This window comes from Leptodactylus fuscus, chromosome 1 (genome assembly GCF_031893055.1).
Source record: "Leptodactylus fuscus isolate aLepFus1 chromosome 1, aLepFus1.hap2, whole genome shotgun sequence".
Taxonomy (NCBI): Eukaryota; Metazoa; Chordata; class Amphibia; order Anura; family Leptodactylidae; genus Leptodactylus; species Leptodactylus fuscus.
The window spans coordinates 335,713,723-335,741,505 of NC_134265.1; the positions used below are offsets into that span (position 1 = coordinate 335,713,723).

Below are 27,783 nucleotides of genomic sequence, written 5' to 3' on the forward strand. Positions count from 1 at the left end.
TATATTATTATATATTATAATATTATATATCACATTCTAGATGTATTATGGTGATATCCGCAGGATTTATAGACACTGTGTGACTGTGAGCTCACGAGAGAGTGGTGATAACACACATGGCCTCTGTATATAACAATGCCAATGATATCACTGATACAAAGCCTCATGGGAGATGTAACAAGCAGCTCTCTGTGCTCACTGTAAGTGTCATAGTACATGTACAGTCCCTTTCTGCTATACACAATGTCACTCTATACAGTACAGCAAGGACACATATTTAGTGACTTTTATGCTCTTTTGTTTATTGTTTAAGAGATCCAGTCAATAGCTTTTATGGATCATGACCATGAATCAGCCCTCCGAACACTAGATGAGAGTCCTTAGCTCGCTCACAGTGGACAAACGTCATAGCTATCACAGAGGGGTACTACCCTATGCACCCACTCAATTGGCACCCTGCTTTCACTGAACTAATGCAACATACTGTATAATGTGAATTATCTGTACAAAACATGACACCTCTATTACAAAATCACCTCACTTTTATTTAAGCTGCATAGTAAAGCACTGTAGATTCTTAAAAAGGACCTTTCCTTGGGCACATGCGGTTTTATATACCACTAAAAAGCCGACAGTGCGCTGAATTTCCTGATATGTGCCCTGGGGTTGGAGATATCAGTGCCGTTACCGATGTCTGCCCACTGTCAGAGGAGCGTTCCTGATAATCTAGCTGGACTGTGACAGTACTCGTCCATAACTCTGTACTGTCAGAGGGGGCGCTCCTTACTGCACAACCATGACACTAAGCTGTGAGGAACATCCCCCCGACTGTACTCGTCCATAGACTACTACTGGGCGGCATTCTTCACAGCTCAGCAATATTGCTGGGCTCCCCCTCTGACAGTACAGGGCTATGGATGAGTTCTGTCGGGAAGGGGGTGTTCCTCGCAGCCCAGCTAGCCTGTTAGGAATGCCCTTCTGACATTGGTAATGGCACTGATATCTCCATCCCTGGGGCACATAACGGAAAAGCCGACAATGCGCTAAATTCAGAGCACTGTCTGTTTTCTAACAGTATATAAAACCATATGTGCCTGAGGACATGACAGGTCCTCTTTAAAGGCACACATGCCCACACTCCTGCACCCAAAGTTTAATTTCCCCCTCTAGCTGCCCCCACAATATTATGTCCCTCTCCTGGTACCAACCAAACATAAAAAAAACCACTGATCCTCACCCCTCCTTGCTCCCCTGCTGTTCTGTTTGAAGCCTCTGCTCCTGGAGGCACCAGGGAGCTGCCGGCGCGGTGTAAGTGATATCATCACATGGCACCTACAGCTCCTGGAGCAGAGATGGGGGCCGAATGGTGAAGCAGGGAGTAGATGGTAGATGAGGATTATTTTTGGATTTGAGGCAGATTTTGTTGCAATACCTGTGCTGAAATCCATGTCAAATCCAAGATGTGTGAATGAATCCTTCAGAGACAATACTTATAGGTTTTGGGAACTGTTTACTATCATACCCCCTTTTTGCTATGCAATTGTCCTCTATTCTTATATGTTTTGTGGGAGAACGTTCCTGCATGTCACCACTCCATTGATGGATGTCACAGGGATCCCGGCTGGAAACCCTGACATGACGCACTTTACTTCTGTGCTAATCCTTGTGCTGATCACTCAGTCGAGAGACGCCTAGCTCTATGCCATTTTGGCTTTTAGATTCAAGATTTACAGGTTAATAGGATCACCTATTGCACCAATGTGTTAATGTGGCCACTGGTCCAGAAAGAAGAAGCTAAAAAAATCTACTAACCACTACTACATGTCAACATATCAACATTGAGATGAATGGTTGATAAGACTGGATGACATGAGGGACCACAAGTAAGACCGTGTTATGTCAGTAAGTGTACCAACCTGAGGGTTCACTGCCCTGCGTTGCGCTTCGGGATAATTTAGCCTTGGTTGATTTGCTTGTTGTTCTCACAGTGACTGGAGAGGCTGTAGGACTGTCACCACGAATGCTGGAGAGGTCCTGCATGCTGAAACTCCTTAGTCTTTCTGAAAGGGCTCCCTGTCCCTTGGGGGAAAGAAAAATATACATGTTTGGTCCATATTACACATTGTATTGAAGTCACAAAGTCTATACGGTGCACAGATTTCATAAATAGAACGGCTAATGGTTCAATTTTTTTCTCAAGGAATTAATGGAAGTGAATTAAGAAAAGAAAAATGTAAATCTCATCAATATTTGGTGTGACCTTTGCCCTTTGGAGTCCTGGAAGTGATGATACAGCCCCCCCAGATATAGCCCTGATCTCAACATCATCCAGTCTGTCTGGGATGACATGAAGAGACAGATGGATTGGAGCAAGCCTACATCCACAGAAGATCTGGGCTTAGTTCTCCACGATGGCAGGAACAACCTCCCTGCCGAGTTCTGCCAAAAACTGTCTGCAAGTACCGAGAAGAACTGATGGAAGGCAAAGGGCAAAGCTCACTCCAAATAGTGATGGAATTTAGATTTCTCCTTTCTTCATTACCTTCATGCTGTTAATTGTCAAAAATAAACTACTGACCCTTCTATTTCTTAAACACACACACACATATATATATATATATATATATATATATATATATATATATGCATTTAATGATATATCATTTCAGTTTTGGCTTATACAGTCATGGCCAAAAGTTTTGAGAATGGTACAAATATTAATTTATACAAAGTCTACTGCTTCAGTTTTTCTAATGGCAATTTCCATATACTCCAGAATGTTATAAAGAGTGATCAGCTTAACAGCAATTACTTGCAAAGTCAATATTTGCCTAGAAAATGAACTTTATCCCTCCAAACACATTTCAACATCATTGCAGCCCTGCCTTAAAAGGACCAGCTAACATCGTTTCAGTGATTGCTCCATTAACACAGGTGTGGGTGTTGATGAGGACAGGGCTGGAGATCAATCTGTCATGATTAAGTAAGAATGACACCACTGGACACTTTAAAAGGAGGCTGCTGCTTGGCATCATTGTTTCTCTTCTGTTAACCATGGTTATCTCTAAAGAAACACGGGCAGTCATCATTGCACTGCACAAAAATGGCCTAACAGGGAAGAGTATCGCAGCTAGAAAGATTGCACCTCAGTCAACAATCTATCGCATCATCAAGAACTTCAAGGAGAGAGGTTCCATTGTTGGCAAAAAGGCTCCAGGGCGCCCAAGAAAGACCAGCAAGCGCCAGGACCATCTCTTAAAAGTGTTTCAGCTGTGGGATCGGGCTACCAGCAGTGTAGAGCTTGCTGAGGAATGGCAGCAGGCAGGTGTGAGTGCATCTGCACACACTGTGAGGCCGAGACTCTTGGAGCAAGGCCTGGTCTCAAGTAGGGTAGCAAAGAAGCCACTTCTCTCCAGAAAAAACATCAGGGACAGACTGATATTCTGCAAAAGGTACAGGGAGTGGACTGCTGAGGACTGGGGTAAAGTCATTTTCTCTGATGAATCCCCTTTTCGATTGTTTGGGACATCTGGAAAACAGCTTATTCGGAGAAGACGAGGTGAGCGCTACCACCAGTCTTGTCTCATGCCAACTGTAAAGCATCCTGAAACCATTCATGTGTGGGGTTGCTTCTCAGCCAAGGGAATCGGCTCTCTCACAGTCTTGCCTAAAAACACAGCCATGAATAAAGAATGGTACCAGAATGTCCTCCAAGATCAACTTCTCCCAACCGGCCAAGAGCAGTTTGGCGATCAACAATGCCTTTTCCAGCATGATGGAGCACCTTGCCATAAAGCAAAGGTGATAACTAAATGGCTCAGGGAACAAAACATAGAGATTTTGGGGCCATGGCCTGGAAACTCCCCAGATCTTAATCCCATTGAGAACTTGTGGTCAATCATCAAGAGACGGGTGGACAAACAAAAACCTACAAATTCTGACAAAATGCAAGCATTGATTGTGCAAGAATGGACTGCTATCAGTCAGGATTTGGTCCAGAAGTTGATTGAGAGCATGCCAGGGAGAATTGCAAAGGTCCTGAAGAAGAAGGGTCAACACTGCAAATATTGACTCGCTGCATTAACTCATTCTAACTGTCAATATAAGCTTTTGTTACTCATAATATGATTGCAATTCTATTTCTGTATGTGATAAAAACATCTGACAAACACACATAAAAACCAGAGGGCAGCAGATCATGTGAAAATAGAATATTTGTGTCATTCTCAAAACTTTTGGCCATGACTGTAATTAGGGTTGAGCGATTGTGTTGGGAAAAGATCAGATTCCGATCGGTGATCGAGAAAATTTCATGATCGCGATCGGAATTCCGAACATGATCTATTTAGGTGGGATCGAGATCGAGGATTATTTCCCCACTATTTCCCCTTAGCCTTCACACTGAGTATATAGTGTATACTCAGTGTGAAGGCTCCGCTGCGGTTCCATAGGAATGAATAGAAGCAGCCGGCACACAGCCTTAACCCCCTGCGCGCCGGCTGCCTCCATTCATTTTAAAGAGAGACTAAACTAACATGTCTCGTAGCTACTTACTTCCAGAGATGGCTGCTCCACTGCTCCGGTGTTCTTCTCGCTGCCACTCCACGCTGCTCTTCTTTGCCTACTGCCCCGCCTCCCAGGTTAGTGTTTAAAGAGCTAGGAACGCGGGGCTTGTGGCTTAGGAGAGTGTGGGCAGGTACAGGGCGGGGAGACGTGACGTCTCCCCTCCCAGTACCCGCCCACACTCTCCTAACCTGGGAGGCAAGGGGCAGCGAGGCAAAGAAGACTGCAGCGTGGAGTGGCAGTGAGAAGGACACCGGAGCAGCCATCTCTGCAGGTAAGTGGACACCAGGGGGGACTAAGTAGCCAGAGGATTAAAAAAAAAATCCTCTGGCTACTTAGTGATTCACTACACAGCGTGGATTCTAACAATTAAAGCGTTCAATTGTTAGATTCCATGCTGTATAGTGAATAGGATTGCTTTTAAAATCCGATCTCCGATTAGTAAAAAAATCCCATTGACTTGCATTGGGATCGGAATTGGGATCGAGATCGGGTTCGAATGAAAAATGATCGGAAATCGGATTTTAAAATCGATCCTGAAAAGTCAAGATCGGCTCCACCCTACTTATAAAAATATTTGTCTCTGCTCCAAGGAACATGGCGTATAGTCAGTTCACATCCATTTCCAACAGCCATAGTCATAACATGTCAGTAAAAATATAAAATACAGCTGGAATATTTTGAGAGTAGAAACCGAATCTTAAGGCTCCGGAGACGTAAGTTTATATCACTGTTCTGGCAGAGAATTTATTCTGCACTGCCAAGCCCTGGCCCGATAATGAATGATGTTATTCTAAGAAGCGCAGGCTGCATCGGGGCAGCTCATATCACGTACAACTGCCATTGTTCTCATCTCATAGTCTTATAGCTAAAATCTGCAACCAGTCTCATCTAAATAGAGGTATAACCTGATGCTCTTGTACCCTGATTCTAAATCTGTACCACATCCCCCTTACCCTCAGGCTTCATTTATAGGTCTGACGTCCTTGTATCTAATAGCCGGGTCAATGGACCCTATCTGTCACCAGCACTCAGATGAAGCCGTGCCATCTGCACCCATTTCAGCTATCTCCTCCATATAACTAATATAATTCACCGCATCTGCTCTGTATACAACAAAAATACTAAGACATCATTCTGTCCCGACACTAGACATCTTCACATAAAATATTAATAGGATTTTCTTTGCTTTGAAGCAGAATGAAACATTCTGACATTTTCTGCAATTTAGACCAACAATTTGAGGTCTTTGTGAATACAGTCTTGTGGGGTGATGGCACACTACTGGTTACATACTGTATTTTCGCTTGGAGTTCCCCTTTAATTATGTTTATGCAAAATTTGCAAGATAATAATGTGATAACTACACGTGGAAAGTGCTCCAAGCCAATAGAATTGAATTGCTCGCCCCTGGGTCTGATCTCTTCATTCCACTGTAAGTTCATGTGAAGTTCAGCAGAAACCGTCATATACTGTATTAGGTATATTGTATATCCTGCCAGTAATGTATATGATACATGGTGCTTATATAGACAATGCATTTGTCTAAGTGGACCATATTTAGAAAGCTCCTGCTTTGTCTGGAAAACTAGACAGGGCTTCAAAGTCAAATTAGCTGGACTCCTATGGTTAGAAATATATGATTATATGGCATATCTATCTCAGTGTGACTGTTCCTTGTGGGCACGTCTCTCTAGCTGACTATAGACTAATCCTTGGATCAGAATAGGACAGTTTTAGCCATTACCAAACATGCTGGGAGTTTGGGTTAAACTCACTCATCAGCTCTACCAACCCTTTGCACAAGCTATTCTCACCAAAGTTTGATGGGAACAACTTCCTTCCTAAATTAATGGTCCTATCCCCACATCCAGGGGTGAAACTGTGCCCTGTGCCAACGCGTCCCCAAGTTAGCAATGAACCAAGCTCTGCCTAACATGGGACATGCTGTGACTTAAAGGGGTTTCTAGTTAGAACATGTCTGGCCATGCAGTGCGTGCCTTTCCAATCATTTGAATGGGGACCATTAGAGATAGCCAAATGCTTACTCACCAATTTCCAGGTGTCCCCATTCATATAAATTGAGTGGCACTTGCCATGGTCAGAACTGGGGTGCAAAACAACTTGGATCTTGAGATTGGTGGGACATTCACCAATCAGCAAGTTACCCCATATTCTTTAGATAGGGGGTAACTTGTTTTAGCTGGAACACCCCTTTAAAGAGTGCCTTCAATTATAAAATAACTTTCCATAAGTGAATATTACAGGTGAATATAAGAAATGTAATAATATGACATTAAATGCTTCATTCTCCCTTTAGCAGCCTAGGCTTCTTTATAGTCGATGCATTACTTGAATAGGGAAAATCTGTCATCTGTAATAGTAACTTCTCTTTACCATGATATGTAAGTGCCTCTGTTCATCCACCCTCAGCCTGTGCAGGAAAGTTGAAAATACAAATACAAATAGTTTTGTTTTTGTTTTTTTTTTATAAGTAAACTAAAAAAATACATTTTTTTAAAACTTTTCCCAACAAATGTGGTGATGGATTCCCTTAAACTTTACACTAGGTTCACACTGGTGGTGACTCTCCATCATTTGGGTCTGTTGGGAATCCAGAACAAGAAAGAGGTGGAACTCTAAGGATGAGGCCCCACATTGCGGAAACGCAGCTTCTTTTGTTGCAGATTTTGTTGCTGTTATTTGAGCCAAAGTTAGGATTGGATTGAGCAGAAGGGAGAAGTATAAGAGCTTCCTATATATTCCCCATTCCCTCTATAGCCATTCTTTGCTTTGGCTCAAAAAAACACAGCAAAATCTGCAACAAAAGCTGCGTTTTCGCAATGTGCGGCCTCAGCCTAAAACAGGGTTACACACAGAGGCTGCAGACCATATTGACTATAATGGGGTCCACTGTTTTAAAACTTAAGCGGTGGAGGAAAGAGTCCTTCGTGCAGAACCTTTTCTTCTGCCAAATTTCAGCGAACTACAACAGAGACTCCAACAAAGATGTAAAACCAGCCTTACTATCAATGTACCTAAGCTGCAATAATTACCTTGGCAGCAGCTGTGACTGCGGCTGTGGCGGCAACATTAAGTCCTCTCTTGCCAAAGTGTACCAGGGCATCATAACTACGATCTTTCGCTTGGATGAGACACTCATCGATTTCCTAAATTAAAAGGGAAAATGCCTTTATCACCAAGAATATTAAATTATACTCATATTCTGGAAGGAGAAACGGAGGATATGTGTGGTGAGATGTATAGCAGGCTTCATACACCCCCGCCAATATACATTTGGAACCCAATGAAAAACTTTTTGTGTTGAACAACCCTTTTGTGCGCATATTCTGCTCTGTGTCATCTATCTATCTATCTATGTCATATCTATCTATGTATCTATCTATCTATCCCATATGGTCAAAACAGTGTTCTTTCCAATAATTTCTTTACACCTAGGCCTGTAACTCTGACAAGGGGGTATCATATACATATAAATGAAGGTTTTAACATAGTTGAGGGGATATCGTCACTCCATAGGGAGAGACCACCATTGAGGTGTGTGGAGTCTTATTAAGCCATGAGCGCTCCACTGCAAAGGAACATGGGAAGAATATGCAAATCTGACTTCCATGATGTAATTAGAATGCCAGTGCCTCAAGTATGCACACCAATAGAGGGCGCTGACTGAGAATGTGCAAGTCTATCTTCCATGATGTAATTAGGAAGACAGAGTCTCAGTCAAGCACACCTATAGAGGGCGCTCCCTTTAACATCATGCCGACCTTCTCAGAGGCCTTTGTTTGCTATGATGTTGGAATTTAACCAGATACAGGGATAAAGGTTTTGCTTGACTGAGACTCTGTCTTCCTAATGACATCATGGAAGTTAGACTTGCACATTCTCAGTCAGCGCCCTCTATTGGTGTGCACACTTGAGGCACTGACATCCTAATTACATCACGGAAGTCAGATTTGCATATTCTTCCCAGGTTTTAACACAGTCATAGATGGGGCTTCTTTACAGTAAGAGCAGTGAGACAAAGGAAAGGATTTGGGGGAGTTGGGAAGGGATTTCTTCTTCTGATGGGGTAATTGGTGTCAGTCACATGGGGTTTTTTGCCTTCCTCTGGAACTACTTGGTAGGTTTATAGGTTGGATTTCATGGGTTTGTGTCTTTATCCAACCTTATCTCCTATGTTACTATCTTATATCTAATGTATCTATCACATATTAATTTGTCACATTATCTATCTATCTATCTATCTATCTATCTATCTATCTATCTATCTCCTATCTATCTATCACTCTATCTATCTATCTATCTATCTATCTATCTATCTATCTCCTATCTATCTATCTATCTATCTATCTATCTATCTATCTATCTCCTATCCATCCATCCACCCATCCAACCCAAATGTCCTGTTTTTACTATACCTTTTCTTTTGAGGATAGTGTTGGGTGCACAAATTTTCTATAAAGAAGGCTAGATCCTTTTGTGTATGGAGACAGCAGCCAGGCCACAAAAGCAATTTTAAGCTCATAGTAAAATGGAAACCTAAAAGATACAAAATAACATTTAATGTCATCTATATAAAACAGCAATAATTTAAAAAAAGAAGAAAAACTGATAGTCTCCATGATGGGGTACATGACAGGTTTTGCTATTATTATATCTGAAATATAATTGTCATAAATTCTGGTCTTGTTTATGTCTCAGGTGATAAGTGTCAGTGTTAGATTTCTTCATTCATTGCATAACATTGTACACAACCTAGTCCTAGACCACAAGGGATGGGGACATTAAACCATTTACCACCTACAAAATGAATTGGTATTATGTACTGTTTATAGTGGGATTATATGCCTACTACTATGGCATCATTAGGCTAGAGAGTTATTATTTGGCAGTATTTTATGCTAGGTTTACAAAGGAGAGGTGGACCACTAAAAACAGCATTTACACACAGAGTCCGGTAGACCCCACTGACCATTGACTCTGTTGTTTTTAAACTGAAATCGGAAAAGGCAAAAGCCCTTCGTACAGGACTTTTTCCTCCGCTGATTTTTGGTGGACTCTCTACATATTTTACAACCCTACAAAGTGAGAGCAGCTCTGGAGTATAATACTTCAACATCTTCAACTAGTGGTCATATCTGGTAGTGCAGCTTTTTTGGGGGGATCTGTTAGCTACAAATAATAGAAACACTTATTAAAAACACATACCGTACATACTCGAGTACAGTTTTTGTGCTGAACCCCCCCTTCCTCGGCCTATACTTGATAAATAATTTTTTTTTTTATTATTTTTTTTTTGGGGGGGGGTCTATGACCAACCGCTATAGTAATGTATAGGATCTCCCATAAAATAGTGGGAAAAAAAGAAGCTTTAAAAAATATAATAAAAATTGAAATTAATAAAAGTTGTAAGTCCCGCCTTTCCCTAGAATACATATAAAAGTAGAAAATGACTGTGACACACAAACACATTAGGTATCCCTGTGTCTGACAGTGCCCGGTCTACTGAATATAGGGGATCTGCAGTGCTCCTGTTCCATCAGGAAGGGGTTAATAGGAGCACTACAGATCCCCTATATTCAGCCAGACTGAATTCCAAGTGGGGGAAAAAAACTCAGTCCTCAAGCTCAGGGAAGGGGCAGACAGACAACCAAAACACCCCCTCCCCTTCTCCAGCAACTACTGCACCCAAAAACTCTGACCATTTTAATTTTTGAAATTTTCCAGTAGCTGCTGCATTAACCCCCCCTCCCCCCTAGGCTTATACTCGAGTCAGTAAGCTTTCCCAGTTTTTTGTGGTAAAATTAGGGGCCTCGGCTTATATTCGGGTCGACTTATACTTGAGTATATACGGTATGTATTTCGTTTTGTACTTACCAGCAAAGAAATATGTCTGTAAAAGTTTCTAATGTCATGAAAAGTGCAAATATGATCCAGTACATCATCCATTTTACCTGGACAAGATATAAAGAAAGGGAGTTATTACAGTCTGGTCTCTAGAAAGCAAACCCAACCCAATTTCTCCATCGCCAATTTTTCACTTGAATGGAATTTGGCCTTCAGTAACAGACACTACACAGATCACTGTATAGCCCTGTCTGCCGAGGCTCCCAATATCAGCTAATGGGGTGACTCTGTGTCAGATATTGATATAACATTATAAAGATAGGCCATCAGTATCTAACTCTCAGAAAACCCCTTTCATATTAAAAACACGTTTCCTCTCATTTGCATATGAATAAAAAAGTGGACGGGCTATAGGATTAAAGTTTTGCTAGTCACTCATAGCCTGCCACTTTCTGCTTGCTATGAACCTTCCTGATTTTACTTTACAAAAGAAGGCAAGTAAAAATTCTTAAAAAAATATGATTAACAAAACATAAAGTTCATTTTCTATCCCCCTCATCCACAAGGCTCTCCATAATGCCGCACCTCCCTACATTTCCTCCCTCATCTCTGTCTACCGCCCAACCCGTGCTCTCCGTTCACTCAATGACCTAACACTTACATCCTCTATTATCAAAACCTCCCACGCTCGTATACAAGACTTCTCCCGAGCTGCACCACTTCTCTGGAATTCTCTACCCTGGAAAATCAGATTAACTCCCAATTTCTACAGTTTCAAACGCAAACTAAAGACGCATCTTATCAGACAGGCCTATCACAATTTCTAACGTAAACCCTTCCGTACTATAATTAGAATCCCCAAAATTTAACCCTCCTCTGTTCCCGCTCCCACATTACCCCACATGATATGATGCCATCTCAGGCTAACTTTATAGGTCCAAGCTCCATCCACATGTTACAGGACACCACTAGTGACGGCTCATAAAGTTTTGTTTGTGTAATGACAGTCACCTCTATTACAAAAGTGTCTGACCACTGCATAAGCAATGCCGCCCCTGCTACCTCTTGTGTCACCCCCTCTACCTCATAGATTGTAAGCTCTTGCGAGCAGGGCCCTCAGTCCCATTGTGTGAAATGACTTTCTTTGTAATGCATCTTTCTGTCTGTATTTGTACCCTACAAATTGTATAGCGCTGCGGAATATGTTGGCGCTATATAAATAAAATTTATTATTATTATTATTATTATTTTCTGGTAACACATTCCCTTTAAGGACCTGGACTCAATGCAGGATCCTCTAGTTCTGTTATGGGCCGGTCTGACCATGCAGACATCCTATATGACAACCTATGCCTGCATTTAGCTATCTAGGAATATTTCCAAGCCAAGCAGTACTTCCTTGAGATGGGCCTTGGATCCTGCCCCATGATGGGCCTGTGTACACCCGGCATAGCTGGCAGCGTGTGTTACAATAACATGAATCCCATTATGACTGAAGTAGGAACAGACGGTGTAATTGTTGCAGAATGTTATGGAATATTTATTTGATTTTTTCCCCTAAAGCATAGACGCTCTTTTTTTTACTTTGGTCTTTAAATGGATTTTTCCGTCTTAAATGTGGTTTTGTGTTTCGCTATGTGGGTCATATGCTGACTGCACTGCAATTTCAGACATGTTTAATTAACAGTTTCCATGCCAGGGGCAGAGTCACAAGCTTCTACATAATGTACTGAAGAGATGATGGTTTTTTTTTCTATGGTTGATCAGACTAAATAGAGGAATTATCAGTAACTCACAGACACGTGTGCTTTATCTCCCCACGCACATATCTAACATAGAAACAAGTGAAGCCTGGAGAGATGAGAGGGCACCAGCTTATATTATATCCTGTACAGAAACAATACAGATGTTCACAGCTACTATGGGACCTGGAGAGATAGGTGGTCAGATCTGGTGGATCCTATCCTCATCCTACTAGGTGAAATGAACATGTAATGACGACCATCTCCCAGCATGAAGGAATCTGCTTCCTGCTTTGCCTCTTCCTTCCCTACTTGTCAGGGTCCTGTAGTTATCTCTTGTCCCACGCCCTGTCCCACCTAATATACAAGGGGCTTGGCCAATTTTCTGTTTGTTTTCCCAATTCAGCACACTGCAGCCTTGCCAGTATGTGCCCTGGTGCCAGATATAGACAGATATGACACATGACATGAGACAGAACATAGGCGAACACTTCCTGTATTCTTCATCACATTTGTCATCTTTGCTGTATGGATGGTAAGGATTAGAGATGAGCGAGTAGTACTCGATCGAGTAGGTATTCAATCGAATACTACGGTATTCGAAATACTTGTACTTGATCGAGTACCACTCGCTATTCGAATGTAAAAGTTCGACGCAGAACCAGCATTGATTGGCCGAATGCTATATAGTCGGCCAATCAACGCTGGTTCTTCTCCTACCTTTAGAAGTCTTCTCCGTGCAGCTTCCCCGCGGCGTCTTCCGGCTCTTCATTCACTCTGCCAGGCATCGGGCCTGGGCAGAGCCGGCTGCGCATGTCCACTTGTAGTGTGGGCATGCGCAGTCGGCTCTGCCCAGGCCCAATGCCTGTCAGAGTGAATGAAGAGCCGGAAGACGCCATTGTTATGGTCTGGGGATCCTCGACCACGGACTGGCCCCTGACTGATAACTTCTCAGTACAGTACAGGAAAAACACACCAAAAGAAAACAAAATCGGAAGTATGAGCAGTTTGGACTTCTAGTGTGGATCCTCCTACACCCTGCCTCGCACAACTAGAAGTAGCCGTGGGCCCGACTAACTTGCCTGAAGGGGCACGAGCACAGCCGGAGAAGTAGCTAACCTACCAAGGGAAATAGAGCCCCTGTCTAGCTTCACATTTATGAAGGAGAGGCAGATACAAAACAAGCCCCCCACGGATGTCCAGATGCGGACTAACGGTGAACATGAGAACACAAAAGCATAGGAAGAGAATAAACGTGAAACACAGAATAACTGAACTAAGCAAGGGATAGGTTAAAACAGAACTTAGGATCACACACAAAAACCCCTAACAAAATTCCAAACTTCCAAACAGAAAAATACCTAGGGCTCGCTGCGCCCGGAACACTATGTCTGGATACAAGCTCAATACTTAGCGAATCAGTCCTGTGTGAACAGGAGCAAGAAACTGGATGGGCCAGGATGCAGATGGTAGCAGCTTCAGACAACAGACATTCACTGAGAACAGGAACAGACGTTTAAGACCGGCATCAGATAGCATGTGCAACAACCTTATATAGTAAGGAGAAGGCCTCGCCCATGGCCTGTAAAGTATTCAGCACTGCAGAGAACTTAACCCCTTCAGAGGCCAAGACACACCAGGCACTGATCCACCAGGCCACTCACCACGTGATCCACGCCTGAGTGCCAGAGCAGAAACTGCATGTCTGGTGTGAACATTCCCCTGCCGTGCATCAGGTGGTTCACGCACTGAATGCCGTCCGGACACTCTGCGCCTGAACCTAACAGGCCGAGACTGCTGAGACCGGGTCCTAACAGCCATGGGGATGCTGCAAGGAGAAGACTTCTCGGAGGATCCAGCCCGATGCTCACACCTGGACTTGGTAAGTATAGTTTGATTGAACGTTGCCTACCCCTGAAATGAGCATTTTCCCCCCATAGACTATAATAGGGTTTGATATTCGATTCGAGTAGTCGAATATTGAGGGGCTACTCAAAACGAATATCGAACCTCGAACATTTTACTCTTTGCTCATCTCTAGTAAGGATGGTTAACATAAATCTAAAAAGTAGCAACACACGGCACTCACTTGTAAGTGATGGTCTATTACCACTTTATTGCTTTGCTGTATAGACTGGGTCAGAGTAAATACAACCAATTGGTCCCTATTTATTTCTCCTGCCATAACTACCCCAGGAAAGTTTTTGTCTCTAATATGGCTGCCCGGGCAAGTCGGGATTGGAGTATTTCTATGACAAAATCAGTGAATTCTCTGGAAATCTTCCTGTAGGATTACATCTCATAAAACATAATGAGACTCTCCTCTTTCATATGACTCAAAAAGCAATAAAAAAAATTACTAAAATACATAACAAATATATGACCTATGCTATAGACCACAAATAATTAAACATTCCCTTTAAGTTTCCTGGTAATAAAGCGTCAGCATATGTATGAGTTTCTGTTCAGAAGGTTCTGCCTACATAAGGGATACTCTGTACATGACCTCTGTAATACACCTTGTTTTGCCTAGTGCAGGCCTGAGGAAACTTCTTTTTGGGGTTCTCTGAATCGATGTGCTTAGCACTGCCCTCCTCAGGCCATGGAATAGACATAACAGTACATTAGTTGTAATTGGAATGTGCTTATAATGTTTCATCACAATACTTACATATTCCTTGATGTCCTTAGATTTCACAGCTTTGTAGGAGTAATATGCAGGGTACAGAGTGCCAAATATTAGCCTGGAAGAGACAGACACAAAGATTAAGACACAGCATATTGAGTTTAAGCTACTAACATTAATATACAAAGCCATCCACAACCTGTCCCCTGCATATATCTCCAACCTAATCTCCCGCTACTTGCCCACACGTAACCTCAGATCCTCCAATGACCTCCTACTCCGCTCTGCCCTCATCCGCTCCTCACACAACCGTCTCCAAGATTTCTCCCGTGCATCCCCCATACTCTGGAACTCCTTACCACGCCACATAAGACTGACCCCCACAATCACAGGCTTCAAGAAGGCCCTGAAGACTCCCCTATTCAGGAAGGCCTACAACCCCAATAACACTATCACCGCACCGCCATCTGTACAGTCTCCCCCTCTCATTCTGTCTCTACCCCCCTTCCCTCATGGATTGTAAGCCCTCGGGGCAGGGCCCTCTACCCCACTGTGCCAGCCAATCACTGTTAGTATTATATCTACCTGTATATTCTGTGTACTGTATGTAACCCCCAAATGTAAAGCACCATGGAATTAATATAATAATGTACAGCACCATGGAATTAATGGTGCTATATAAATAAATAATAATAATAATAATAATATTTACTTTATCATTTTAGGATTGTTTCAAAATGGTCCTTAGGCTCTCTTCACACTTTGACTTATAAACATGTTTGACGTATGTGCTGGGAAAGCTCCAGGCGCCTACTCCATACATATCTATGGGCACCCATACATCCATAATATGACAAAAGCACTTCCTTGTGGCATATGCTGGTACGTCTGCAGTGTATTTTTTTTCCCTCTATATGAAAGCATAGTTTATACGGTAAACCTATTTTTTACCATTAGTGTCAATAGCTAAAATCTACTGCTATACAGCTGATATCTACCTCCAATGTTATCTAAGAACAAATTGTCACCAAAGTCATACTGATGCTGGGTTTCCAGAAGAAAGCTTTTGTCTTATTCTTAACATTACAGTGAATGATAAATGTGCCCAGTCTGCATCTCTTATTATATTAGTTTTTTTCAGTCTGTTGTTCTGATCCTATAATGGATCAGTCTGAGCAACAACTGAAAATGAAGCTGATGTGAACGAACCCTAATACATAGGAGCAGTATTACAAAAGTTATATACTTGTACATGGGATAGTATTACAGTGGTTATATTCTTGTACAAAGGGAGCAGTATTATAGTAGTTATATTCTTGTACACAGGAGGTAGTATTATAGTAGTTATATTGTTGTACATAGGAGTAGTATTATAGTAGTTATATTCTTGTACATAGGAGCAGTATTATAGTAGTTATATTCTTATACATAGGGGCAGTATTATAGTAGTTATATTCTTGTACGTAGGAGTAGTATTATAGTAGTTATATTCTTGTACATAGGAGTAGTATTATAGTAGTTATATTCTTGTACATAGGAGCAGTATTATAGTAGTTATATTCTTGTACATAGGAGGTAGTATTATAGTAGTTATATTCTTATACATAGGGGCAGTATTATAGTAGTTATATTCTTGTACACAGGAGGTAGTATTATAGTAGTTATATTCTTATACATAGGGGCAGTATTATAGTAGTTATATTATTGTACATAGGGAGCAGTATTATAGTAGTTATATTCTTGTACATAGGAGGTAGTATTATAGTAGTTATATTCTTATACATAGGGGCAGTATTATAGTAGTTATATTCTTGTACATAGGAGCAGTATTATAGTAGTTATATTCTTGTACATAGGGGCAGTATTATAGTAGTTATATTCTTGTACATAGAAGAAGTATTATAGTAGTTATATTCTTGTACATAGGAGCAGTATTATAGTAGTTATATTCTTGTACATAGGGGCAGTATTATAGTAGTTATATTCTTGTACATAGAAGTATTATAGTAGGTATATTCTTGTACATAGGAGCAGTATTATAGTAGTTATAGTCTTGTACATAGGAGGTAGTATTATAGTAGTTATATTCTTGTACATATGAGCAGTATTATAGTAGTTATATTCTTGTACATATGAGCAGTATTATAGTAGTTATATTCTTGTACATAGGAGCAGTATTATAGTAGTTATATTCTTGTACATAGAAGAAGTATTATAGTAGTTATATTCTTGTACATAGGAGCAGTATTATAGTAGTTATATTCTTGTACATAGGGGCAGTATTATAGTAGTTATATTCTTGTACGTAGAAGAAGTATTATAGTAGTTATATTCTTGTACATAGGAGCAGTATTATAGTAGTTATATTCTTGTACATAGGAGCAGTATTATAGTAGTTATATTCTTATACATAGGGGCAGTATTATAGTAGTTATATTCTTGTACATAGGAGCAGTATTATAGTAGTTATATACTTGTAAATAGGGGCAGTATTATAGTATATACTTGTACATGGGGTAGTATCATAGTAGATGGATTTACCAACACCTGTAATACATAAATGTCATCTCTTGCTTTACTAGATTTACAATAACATGATAAGCGTCAGGACAGCCAGGCTGATTTTATGGAAAGAGTGTAATATCTCTAGTTTTCCATTTCCTGCATTTCCTCTCATCACTGTATCCTAATACAGATACAGAGTCTGCCAAGGAAGAAAGCATTGTAAATCACTCATAGAACAAAGAGACTCCCTCAGCCAATATGATAAGTAAATGCAGACAGATATAACAAAGGGATAACGGAATAAGCAGAACCTCAGTGCTATATTTATCCCCACCTCCAGAAACTTGGCAGTTAATGTATATTTCATGTACAGTGTTCTTATGTGATGCATATTTTAGCAGAGAAGGGAACAGCACATGATAGCCACACTGTTAATAAATGGACTCTGACATTGTGAATATGGGTAGATGGGAGTAGGTAAATAGTCATGGCCATGAATTTACAGCCTGCAAAATAACAATGGTTAGTTGTAAACAATAGCGACTAATAACGTTGTCAGAACATAGGAGCCAGGTAACAAGTGCACCATCCTCATCATTTCACAGACATACAGGTGCTGAGCTACTTGGAGGACACAGCTTTGATAACTGTACCATAAGGGTGCCTGCCACAAAGAGAACTTCAGCCAGATGATTGGTACTGATTTTTCGACATTGAAATTTCTGCAACAAACTCCTATTGTACCTCAGGCTTGAGACACTCTGCTGGTTAGTCTCCATCAAATATCGCCCCAGGCATATTGGTAACTATACACTTAGGTATAATTGACATGCTGTGATTTCCAAAAAAAACGCAACAGTTTTGGAAATCGCAGCATTTCCGCTATGTGTATTTTTCTGCAATGTGTGGATGGGATTCGCTAGAATCCATTTTGTAGGGAATATAAAACTGTGGTGTTTGCGCCCTGTGGGGCTTTTTTGTTGCAGATTTCGCTGCAGTATTTTGAGCCAAAGCTAAGAATGGATTTAGCAGAAGGTAAGTATAAGTTCTTCCTTTAAATTTCTCAGTCCGTTTGAAGACACCCTTGGCTCTCACCTTACAGAGAAGACTGTGCCATGTAGAGGCAGAACATGATTCTGTATTCTGCACCGCCATATAGGTCTCATGTCTTATGCACGTTGCCTGGCTCTCATTGATTTTGCTGTAGGGCAGTGAGTATGCATCCTAATAGCCTATCATCCCCTATCCTCATGCTTTCATGTTCTGTCACACCCTGAATTTTTCTCCGCAGATACCAGCAGCACCAACATGAGCCTGACAGCACTGAGTTGTCTGGTTCTGAATCACATAAAAGCTGAAAAACATCACCACAAGATCTAAAACACACACTGTGAAGTATAAGATGATGTGCTGACCACAGAGGTTTATATCATTCAACCCAACTCCATCCACTGCACCACTGATACTACATATCTATGCAAGAGGAATCAAGGCATCCCATTGGCAACAATGTTCCACCAAATATATGCATACACCTTACAGGGTGCTCAGGGACCAAACAATCTGCAGCATGTAAAATCTGGTACAAACTGAGCATGACTAACACAGCAGAGATCCATAAATTGTCACATATCATCCCCAGATAACAGGTTATTATCACATGGAGGAAGGGCTCTATTAGCTTGACAATCCCCACAGTTTATATGAGGCAGCAACCTGGCACAACAAAGCCTCTCGCTTGGAAACACCGCTTTTATATCCACCTCCCAGCACAAAGGGACTCGGCATCTAACCCTTGCTGCACTCTGAATCACAACATGCTAACTGTAATACATGGCACGGTTTACAGGAATGGGATTGTTCATATACTGGATGACATCATGGTGACCCGGTTAATAAGCACTTTCAGGCTCTGCTGGACTTGGCACAGGCAGTGCCTTGTATTATACAGGATGCCCCGCTATGTTTTTATAAATTATATCAGAGTCACTATCTGCGGGCAATGCTGGGTATTGCCTCCATAGGGCACAGCTGTTATTGGGGACTGCGGTGTAGCAGCATTAAAGGGTTGTCCTTGTGACAGATCCCAGGCTTCTGACCTGCCGTCACACTTATACTGCATCATCTTTGTAGATAGGCTGCTATGGTTATGCAGGAAACTCATATAAAAGTGACATATTGGCATGGGTGTAACTAGACACAGCAGCTGCTATGGGGCCCAACAACTAAGGCCCAGTTCACATCTGCGTTCGAGTCATTCCATTCCCCTTTTTCATGCAGAGAGAAAAGCTCTGCAAGTAGCACTCTTGTCTCCACATTTTTTATGCAGAAACTGAGCGCAACCACATGGACCCCATTACAATTTATGGGTTCTGCGGGTTTCCTAAGGTAATTGCTTTTTTTACAGCTCTGCCTCTCCTCTCCCCCCACGGATTTGGAAAGCCTACTAGCACAGGTTGAGACCCCTCCTCGTGCTCTCTCCCTCCTTTATAGCTGCCTCCTGAAAACCATCACTCCTGGGCCTCCGCCCTATATTAGGTCTTGGGAGTCTGACTTAGGCGTCCGCCTCTCTGCTGCTGATTGGGACCGATGCTTCCTCCTATGCCATAAATTACCTTTACCCTGTAGCGCACAGGAGAAGAATTACAAGATCCTGACCCGATGCTATCGATGTCCGACCCTCCTTCATAAAATTTACCCTGCGGTTTTTGATCTATGTTGGCGCTGTGGGGCTGCAGAGGGTACCTTCTTCCATGTGTGGTGGGACTGCAGTGGGATCCAACCTTTTTGGTCTGCGGTGTTCTCTCTATATAATAAGGTCTCTGGCCACACCCTGGCCCCATCCCCTCAGGTAGCACTTCTCTCCCTCATTCCAGGTAAATTATCCAAGGTGAAAGGCGACATCCTGCGACACTTCCTCACGGCCGCCAGGACGGTCATCCCACGCCACTGGTGCAGTCCTGTCCCTCCCTCCCTCACGGAATGGCTCCAGGAATTTCTCTTTATCCGTAGAATGGAATATCTGGTTGCGATGGACTCTCCTGATTCCTCTACGTTCGAAACCCTCTGGCGGCCGTGGGTGGTGTTTCAGGAGACCTCGGAGTTTACCTCCCTTTTTAGTTGAGCCCTGGAAAGGCCGGAGCGTATCCTTTTTTGTTCTGCCTCCTCAGTGATCTCTTTCCTCTCCCCCTTGTCTCCTGTCAGTTGTGTCCTTTCCTCCCTGTTTCTTATGTCTGGTCTTTCTGTTGTCTGTCTTCCCCCTCCAGTTCGCCAGGGGTTGTTACCCCGCTTCTGTTAAACTGTTATTTTGGTTCCCAGTATCTGTTTTTGTAGTGAGGGGGTCTCCCCCCTGGTACTTTTCCTATTTCTGGCCCTGCGTGGCCTCCAAGCGGGACCTTGGGCGCTTGGCCCTTTTTTCTTTGTGTGGTATTCTTGTTTTGTTTTTGAAAAAATTTAACAAAAGTTGATTACACCTAAGGTAATTGCTTTTTTACACAGATTAGGTTTCCGTTCATGGGGTCCCCAAAGCGGATTCCCTGAACGGAAACCCATGCGCAGATATGAACAAGGCCTAAGGGGGCCTTTTTCTACTGATAGTGCTATTATTGATAACTATGGATGATGGAAGGCACCCCAAAGGTCTATATCTCCCTATATCTATATTATAAAAATGAATTCTTGTCTGTCTGTCTGTCTGTCTGTTCTCTAATGCGAACCAAATGGCTGGACCGATCTTCACCAAATTTGGTACAGAGATACTTCAGGTATCCGGGAAGGTTTAAGATGAGACTCCAACTCGCTCGGATGTACCGTTGCTGAGATACAGCATTCCAAACACAGTGCCCCCCTCTTAGCCAATACAAACCTGCAAGACTTTTACTCATATTCCAACTGCAATACACACGGTCACTCCACATGCACAATACAACACTCATATCCAAACTGAGATACACGCATCAGAGGATTAGATACACAGATCAGCACACAATACCACATGTTAGAGGATTAGATACACGGGTCTGCACACAGTCCCACAGACCAGAGGATTAAATACGCACTTCTGCACACAGTACCACACACTGAAGGATTAGATAAGTGCGTCTGCACACGGTTCCACATGCCGAAGGATTAGATACAGGCGTCTACACACAGTTCCACACTCCAGAGGATTAGATACGCACGTCTGCACAGAGTACCACATGCCGTAGGATTAGCTACACATGTCTACACACAGTTCCACACTCCAGAGGATTAGATACGCGCGTCTACACACAGTACCACATGCCATAGGATTACATACACGCGTCTGCACACAGTACCACACAGGGGAGGATTAGATACACGTGTCTTCACACAGTTGTACACGCCATAGGATTAGATACACGCGTCTGCACACAGTACCACATGCCGTAGAATTAGATACACAGATCAGCACACAGTACAACATGCCGTAGAATTAGATACACGGGTCTGCACACAGTCCCACACACCAGAGGATTAAATACACACTTCTGCACACAGTTCCACACACTGAAGGATTTGATACGTGTGTCTGCACACGGTTCCACATGCTGAAGGATTAGATACAGGCGTCTACACACAGTTCCACACTCCAGAGGATTAGATACACGCATCTGCACATATTTGTACACGCCATAGGATTAGATACACGCGTCTACACAGAGTACCACAGGCCTTAGGATTAGATACACGCGTCTACACACAGTTCCACACTCCAGAGGATTAGATACGCGCGTCTGCACACAGTTGTACACGCCATAGGATTAGATACACGCGTCTGCACACAGTACCACATGCTGTAGGATTAGATACGCGCGTCTACACATAGTTCCACACGCCGAAGGATTAGATACGCGCCTCTTCACACAATACCACACAGGGGAGGATTAGATACGTGTGTGCGCACACAGTACCACACTTTGGAGGATTAGATACATGCCTCTGCACACAGTACCACATGCCATAGGATTAGATACGCGCGTCTGCACACAGTACCACATGCCGGGGGATTGGATACGCGCGTCTACACACAGTTCCACACGCCGTAGGATTAGATACGCGCGTCTGCACACAGTACCACATGCCGGGGGATTGGATACACGCGTCTGCACACAGTTCCACACGCCGTAGGATTAGATACGCGCCTCTGCACACAGTTCCACACGCCGTAGGATTAGATACGCGCCTCTTCACACAATACCACACAGGGGAGGATTAGATACATATGTCTTCACACAGTTGTACACGCCATAGGATTAGATACACGTGTCTGCACACAGTACCACATGCCGTAGGATTAGATATGTGCCTTTTCACACAATACCATAAAGGGGAGGATTAGATACACGTGTCTTCACACAGTTGTACACGCCATAGGATTAGATACGCGCGTCTACACACAGTACCACATGCCGTAGAATTAGATACACGGGTCTGCACACAGTCCCACACACCAGAGGATTAAATACACACTTCTGCACACAGTTCCACACACTGAAGGATTTGATACGTGTGTCTGCACACGGTTCCACATGCTGAAGGATTAGATACAGGCGTCTACACACAGTTCCACACTCCAGAGGATTAGATACGCGCATCTGCACATATTTGTACACGCCATAGGATTAGATACACGCGTCTACACAGAGTACCACAGGCCTTAGGATTAGATACACGCGTCTACACACAGTTCCACACTCCAGAGGATTAGATACGCGCGTCTGCACACAGTTGTACACGCCATAGGATTAGATACACGCGTCTGCACACAGTACCACATGCTGTAGGATTAGATACGCGCGTCTACACATAGTTCCACACGCCGAAGGATTAGATACGCGCCTCTTCACACAATACCACACAGGGGAGGATTAGATACGTGTGTGCGCACACAGTACCACACTTTGGAGGATTAGATACATGCCTCTGCACACAGTACCACATGCCATAGGATTAGATACGCGCGTCTGCACACAGTACCACATGCCGGGGGATTGGATACGCGCGTCTACACACAGTTCCACACGCCGTAGGATTAGATACGCGCGTCTGCACACAGTACCACATGCCGGGGGATTGGATACACGCGTCTGCACACAGTTCCACACGCCGTAGGATTAGATACGCGCCTCTGCACACAGTTCCACACGCCGTAGGATTAGATACGCGCCTCTTCACACAATACCACACAGGGGAGGATTAGATACATATGTCTTCACACAGTTGTACACGCCATAGGATTAGATACACGTGTCTGCACACAGTACCACATGCCGTAGGATTAGATATGTGCCTTTTCACACAATACCATAAAGGGGAGGATTAGATACACGTGTCTTCACACAGTTGTACACGCCATAGGATTAGATACGCGCGTCTACACACAGTACCACATGCCGTAGAATTAGATACACGGGTCTGCACACAGTCCCACACACCAGAGGATTAAATACGTGCGGATTGATACGTGCGTCTGCACACGTTCCAAATGCCGAAGGATTAGATACGCGCATCTACACATAGTTACATACGCCGAAAGATTAGATACGCACCTCTTCACACAATACCACACAGGGGAGGATTAGATACGTGTGTGTGCACACAGTACCACACTTTGGAGGATTAGATACATGCCTCTGCAAACAGTATCACAAGTCAGAGAATTAGATACGCGTCTCCGCACACAGTACCACACGGGGGAGGATTAGATACGCGCGTCTGCACACAGTACCACACGGGGAGGATTAGATACGCGCGTCTGCACACAGTACCACACGGGGAGGATTAGATCCGCGCATCTACACACAGTACCACATGCCATAGGATTAGATACGCGCGTCTGCACACAGTACCACATGCTGGGGGATTGGATACGCTCGTCTACACACAGTTCCACACGCCGTAGGATTAGATACGCGCCTCTTCACACAATACCACACAGGGGAGGATTAGATACACGTGTCTTCACACAGTTGTACACGCCATAGGATTAGATACACACGTCTGCACACAGTACCACATGCCGTAGGATTAGATACTTGCATCTAAACACAGTACTACATGGGGAAGGATTAGATACAGCTTTACTGCAGGTATCCATAACAACTGATCACAGGTTTTTCACTGACATTCAAAATGAGATACACATAATCACATGACGCTTATGGACATACACACAAACCACATACAAAATACGCCAATGCAAAATTGGACAATTCTTATGGGGCCACTACACAAACATAAAATGTAATATACCCGTGCGAAGCCAGGTCCTCCCTCTAATTATAAAAATGAATTTCTGTCTGTCTGTCTGTCTGTCTGTGCTCTAATGCGAACCAAACGACTGGACCGATCTTCACCAAATTTGGTACAGAGATACTTCAGGTATCCGGGAAGGTTTAAGACGAGACTCCAACTCGCTCGGACGCACCGTTGCTGAGATACAGCATTCCAAACACAATGCCCCCCCCTTAGCCAATACAAACCTGCAAGACTTTCACTCATATTCCAACTGCAATACACACGGTCACTCCACATACACAACCCAACACTGATATCCAAACTGAGATACACGCATCAGAGGATTAGATACACAGATCAGCACACAGTATCACACGCCACAGGATTAGATACACACGTCTGCACACAGTCCCACACACCAGAGGATTAAATACGCACTTCTGCATACAGTACCACACACTGAAGGATTTGATATGTGCATCTGCACACAGTTCCACATGCCGAAGGATTAGATACAGGCGTCTACACATAGTTCCACACTCCAGAGGATTAGATACGCGCATCTGCACACAGTTGTACACACCATAGGATTAGATACACGCGTCTGCACACAGTACCACATGCAGTAGGATTAAATACGCGCGTCTACACATAGTTCCACACGCCGAAGGATTAGATACGCGTCTCTTCACACAATACCACACAAGGGAGGATTAGATACGTGTGTGTGCACACAGTACCACACTTTGGAGGATTAGATACATGCCTCTGCACACAGTACCACAAGCCAGAGAATTAGATACGCGTCTCCACACACAGTATCACACGGGGGAGGATTAGATACGCGCATCTGCACACAGTACCACACGGGGGAGGATTAGATACGCACATCTACACACAGTACCACATGCCATAGGATTAGATACACGCGTCTGCACACAGTACCACATGTCGGGGGATTGGATACGCGCGTCTACACACAGTTCCACATGCCATAGGATTAGATACGCGCCTCTTCACACAATACCACACAGGGGAGGATTAGATACACGTGTCTTCACACAGTTGTACATGCCATAGGATTAGATACACGCGTCTGCACACAGTACCACTTGCCGTAGGATTAGATACGCGCATCTACACACAGTTCCACACTCCAGAGGATTAGATACGCGCATCTGCACACATTTGTACACACCATAGGATTAGATACACACGTCTGCACAGAGTACCACATGCCGTAGGATTAGATACACGCGTCTACATACAGTTCCACACTCCAGAGGATTAGATACGCGCGTCTGCACACAGTTGTACACGCCATAGGATTAGATACACGCGTCTGCACACAGTACCACATGCCATAGGATTAGATACACCCGTCTACACATAGTTCCACACGCCGAAGGATTAGATACGCGCCTCTTCACACAATACCACACAAGGAAGGATTAGATACGTGTATCTGCACACAGTACCACACTTTGGAGGATTAGATACATGCCTCTGGACACAGTACCACAAGCCAGAGAATTAGATACGCGTTTCCGCACACAGTATCACACGGGGAGGATTAGATACGCGCGTCTGCACACAGTACCACACGGGGGAGGATTAGATACGTGCATCTACACACAGTACCACATGCCGGGGGATTGGATACGCACGTCTACACACAGTACCACATGCCATAGGATTAGATACGCGCGTCTGCACACAGTACCACATGCCGGGGGATTGGATACGCGCGTCTACACACTGTTCCACACGCCATAGGATTAGATACGCACCTCTTCACACAATACCACACAGGGGAGGATTAGATACACGTGTCTTCACACAGTTGTACACGCCATAGGATTAGATACACGTCTGCACAGAGTACCACATGCCGTAGGATTAGATACACGCATCTACATACAGTTCCACACTCCAGAGGATTAGATACGCATGTCTGCACACAGTTATACACACCATAAGATTAGATACACACATCTGCACACAGTACCACATGCTGTAGGATTAGATACGCGCGTCTACACACAGTTCCACACGCCAAAGGATTAGATACGCGCCTCTTCACACAATACCACACAGGGGAGGATTAGATACATGCGTCTGAATACAGTACCACACTTTGGAGGATTAGATACATGCATCTGCACACAGTACCACATGCCAGATAATTAGATACGCATCTCAGCACACAGTACCACACGGGGAGGATTAGATACGCGCATCTGCACACAGTACCTCACGCCAGTGATTAGATACACCTGTCTGCACACAGTACCACACGCCAGAGGATTAGATACACGCGTCTGCACATAGTACCACATGCTGTAAGATTAGATATGCACGTCTGCACACAGTTTCATTTACCGGAGGATTAGATACACACATCTGTACACAGTACCACACCAACAAGGATTAGATACTTGCGTCTAAACACAGTACTGCATGGGGAAGGATTAGATACAGCTTTACTCCTGGTATTCTTAACAACTGATCAAAGTTTTTTCACTGATATCCAAAATGAGATACACATAATCACATGACGCTTATAGACATACACAGAAACAACATACAACATACACCAGTGCAAAACTGGACAATTCTTATGAGGCCACTACACAAACATAACATGTAATATACCCGTGCGAAGCCGGGTCCTCCCTCTAGTGTCATATAAAATATACCACTCTATTAAATGGCGCAAGGCAGGTAGGGGCTCCATTATAGATTTTGCAATGGGGCTTTGAGATACGCCTCTGAATATGGAGCCATTGACCAACCATTTTATCTGTGAGAGTGCAGTGAGCATGCTCTGTCATAGTCAAGGAGGGAGAAGGAGCTATTGTCTGCTTCTACAAAGTGAACCTCTCTATATTAGGTGTCTTATTCCCAGATACGTCAGTTAGTAGAATAGAAGTAGAATGTTCTATGACACAAGTGTATTACCAGAGTCTGCCAGATACAGTGACACCCACAGTATAATGGTAGAAGAACAGAAGGATTGTAATCCTGATAAAAGCCTGATGAAATCAATATCTCTCAAAGCAAAGCCACAGCTTTAAATAGGAAGGAAGAACTTGTGTGTGTCATAAAATCTGATCCCAGAATCCCTTGACGTACATTGATACTTGAGTGTTTTTCAGTCATTGTATATGTGACAGCTTTATGAAATGCACAATACACTGAAAATAACTATACACAACA

At 43.2% G+C, this 27,783-nt stretch overlaps 1 protein-coding gene across 5 annotated transcripts in view; it reads right to left on the reverse strand.

Annotated features, from left to right (window-relative positions):
- The window catches only part of REEP1 (receptor accessory protein 1), a 75,431-nt gene that overhangs the window by 37,078 nt on the left and 10,570 nt on the right, over window positions 1-27,783 (reverse strand). For all 5 annotated transcript variants that reach the window (XM_075261290.1, XM_075261273.1, XM_075261282.1 and 2 more), the window contains exons 2-6: window positions 14,845-14,917; window positions 10,462-10,538; window positions 9,003-9,123; window positions 7,620-7,733; window positions 1,917-2,079 (exon numbers count right to left, since the gene is read on the reverse strand). In XM_075261290.1, the coding sequence (XP_075117391.1) occupies window positions 1,917-2,079; window positions 7,620-7,733; window positions 9,003-9,123; window positions 10,462-10,538; window positions 14,845-14,917 (548 nt within the window). The remainder of the gene's footprint in view (window positions 1-1,916; window positions 2,080-7,619; window positions 7,734-9,002; window positions 9,124-10,461; window positions 10,539-14,844; window positions 14,918-27,783) is intronic.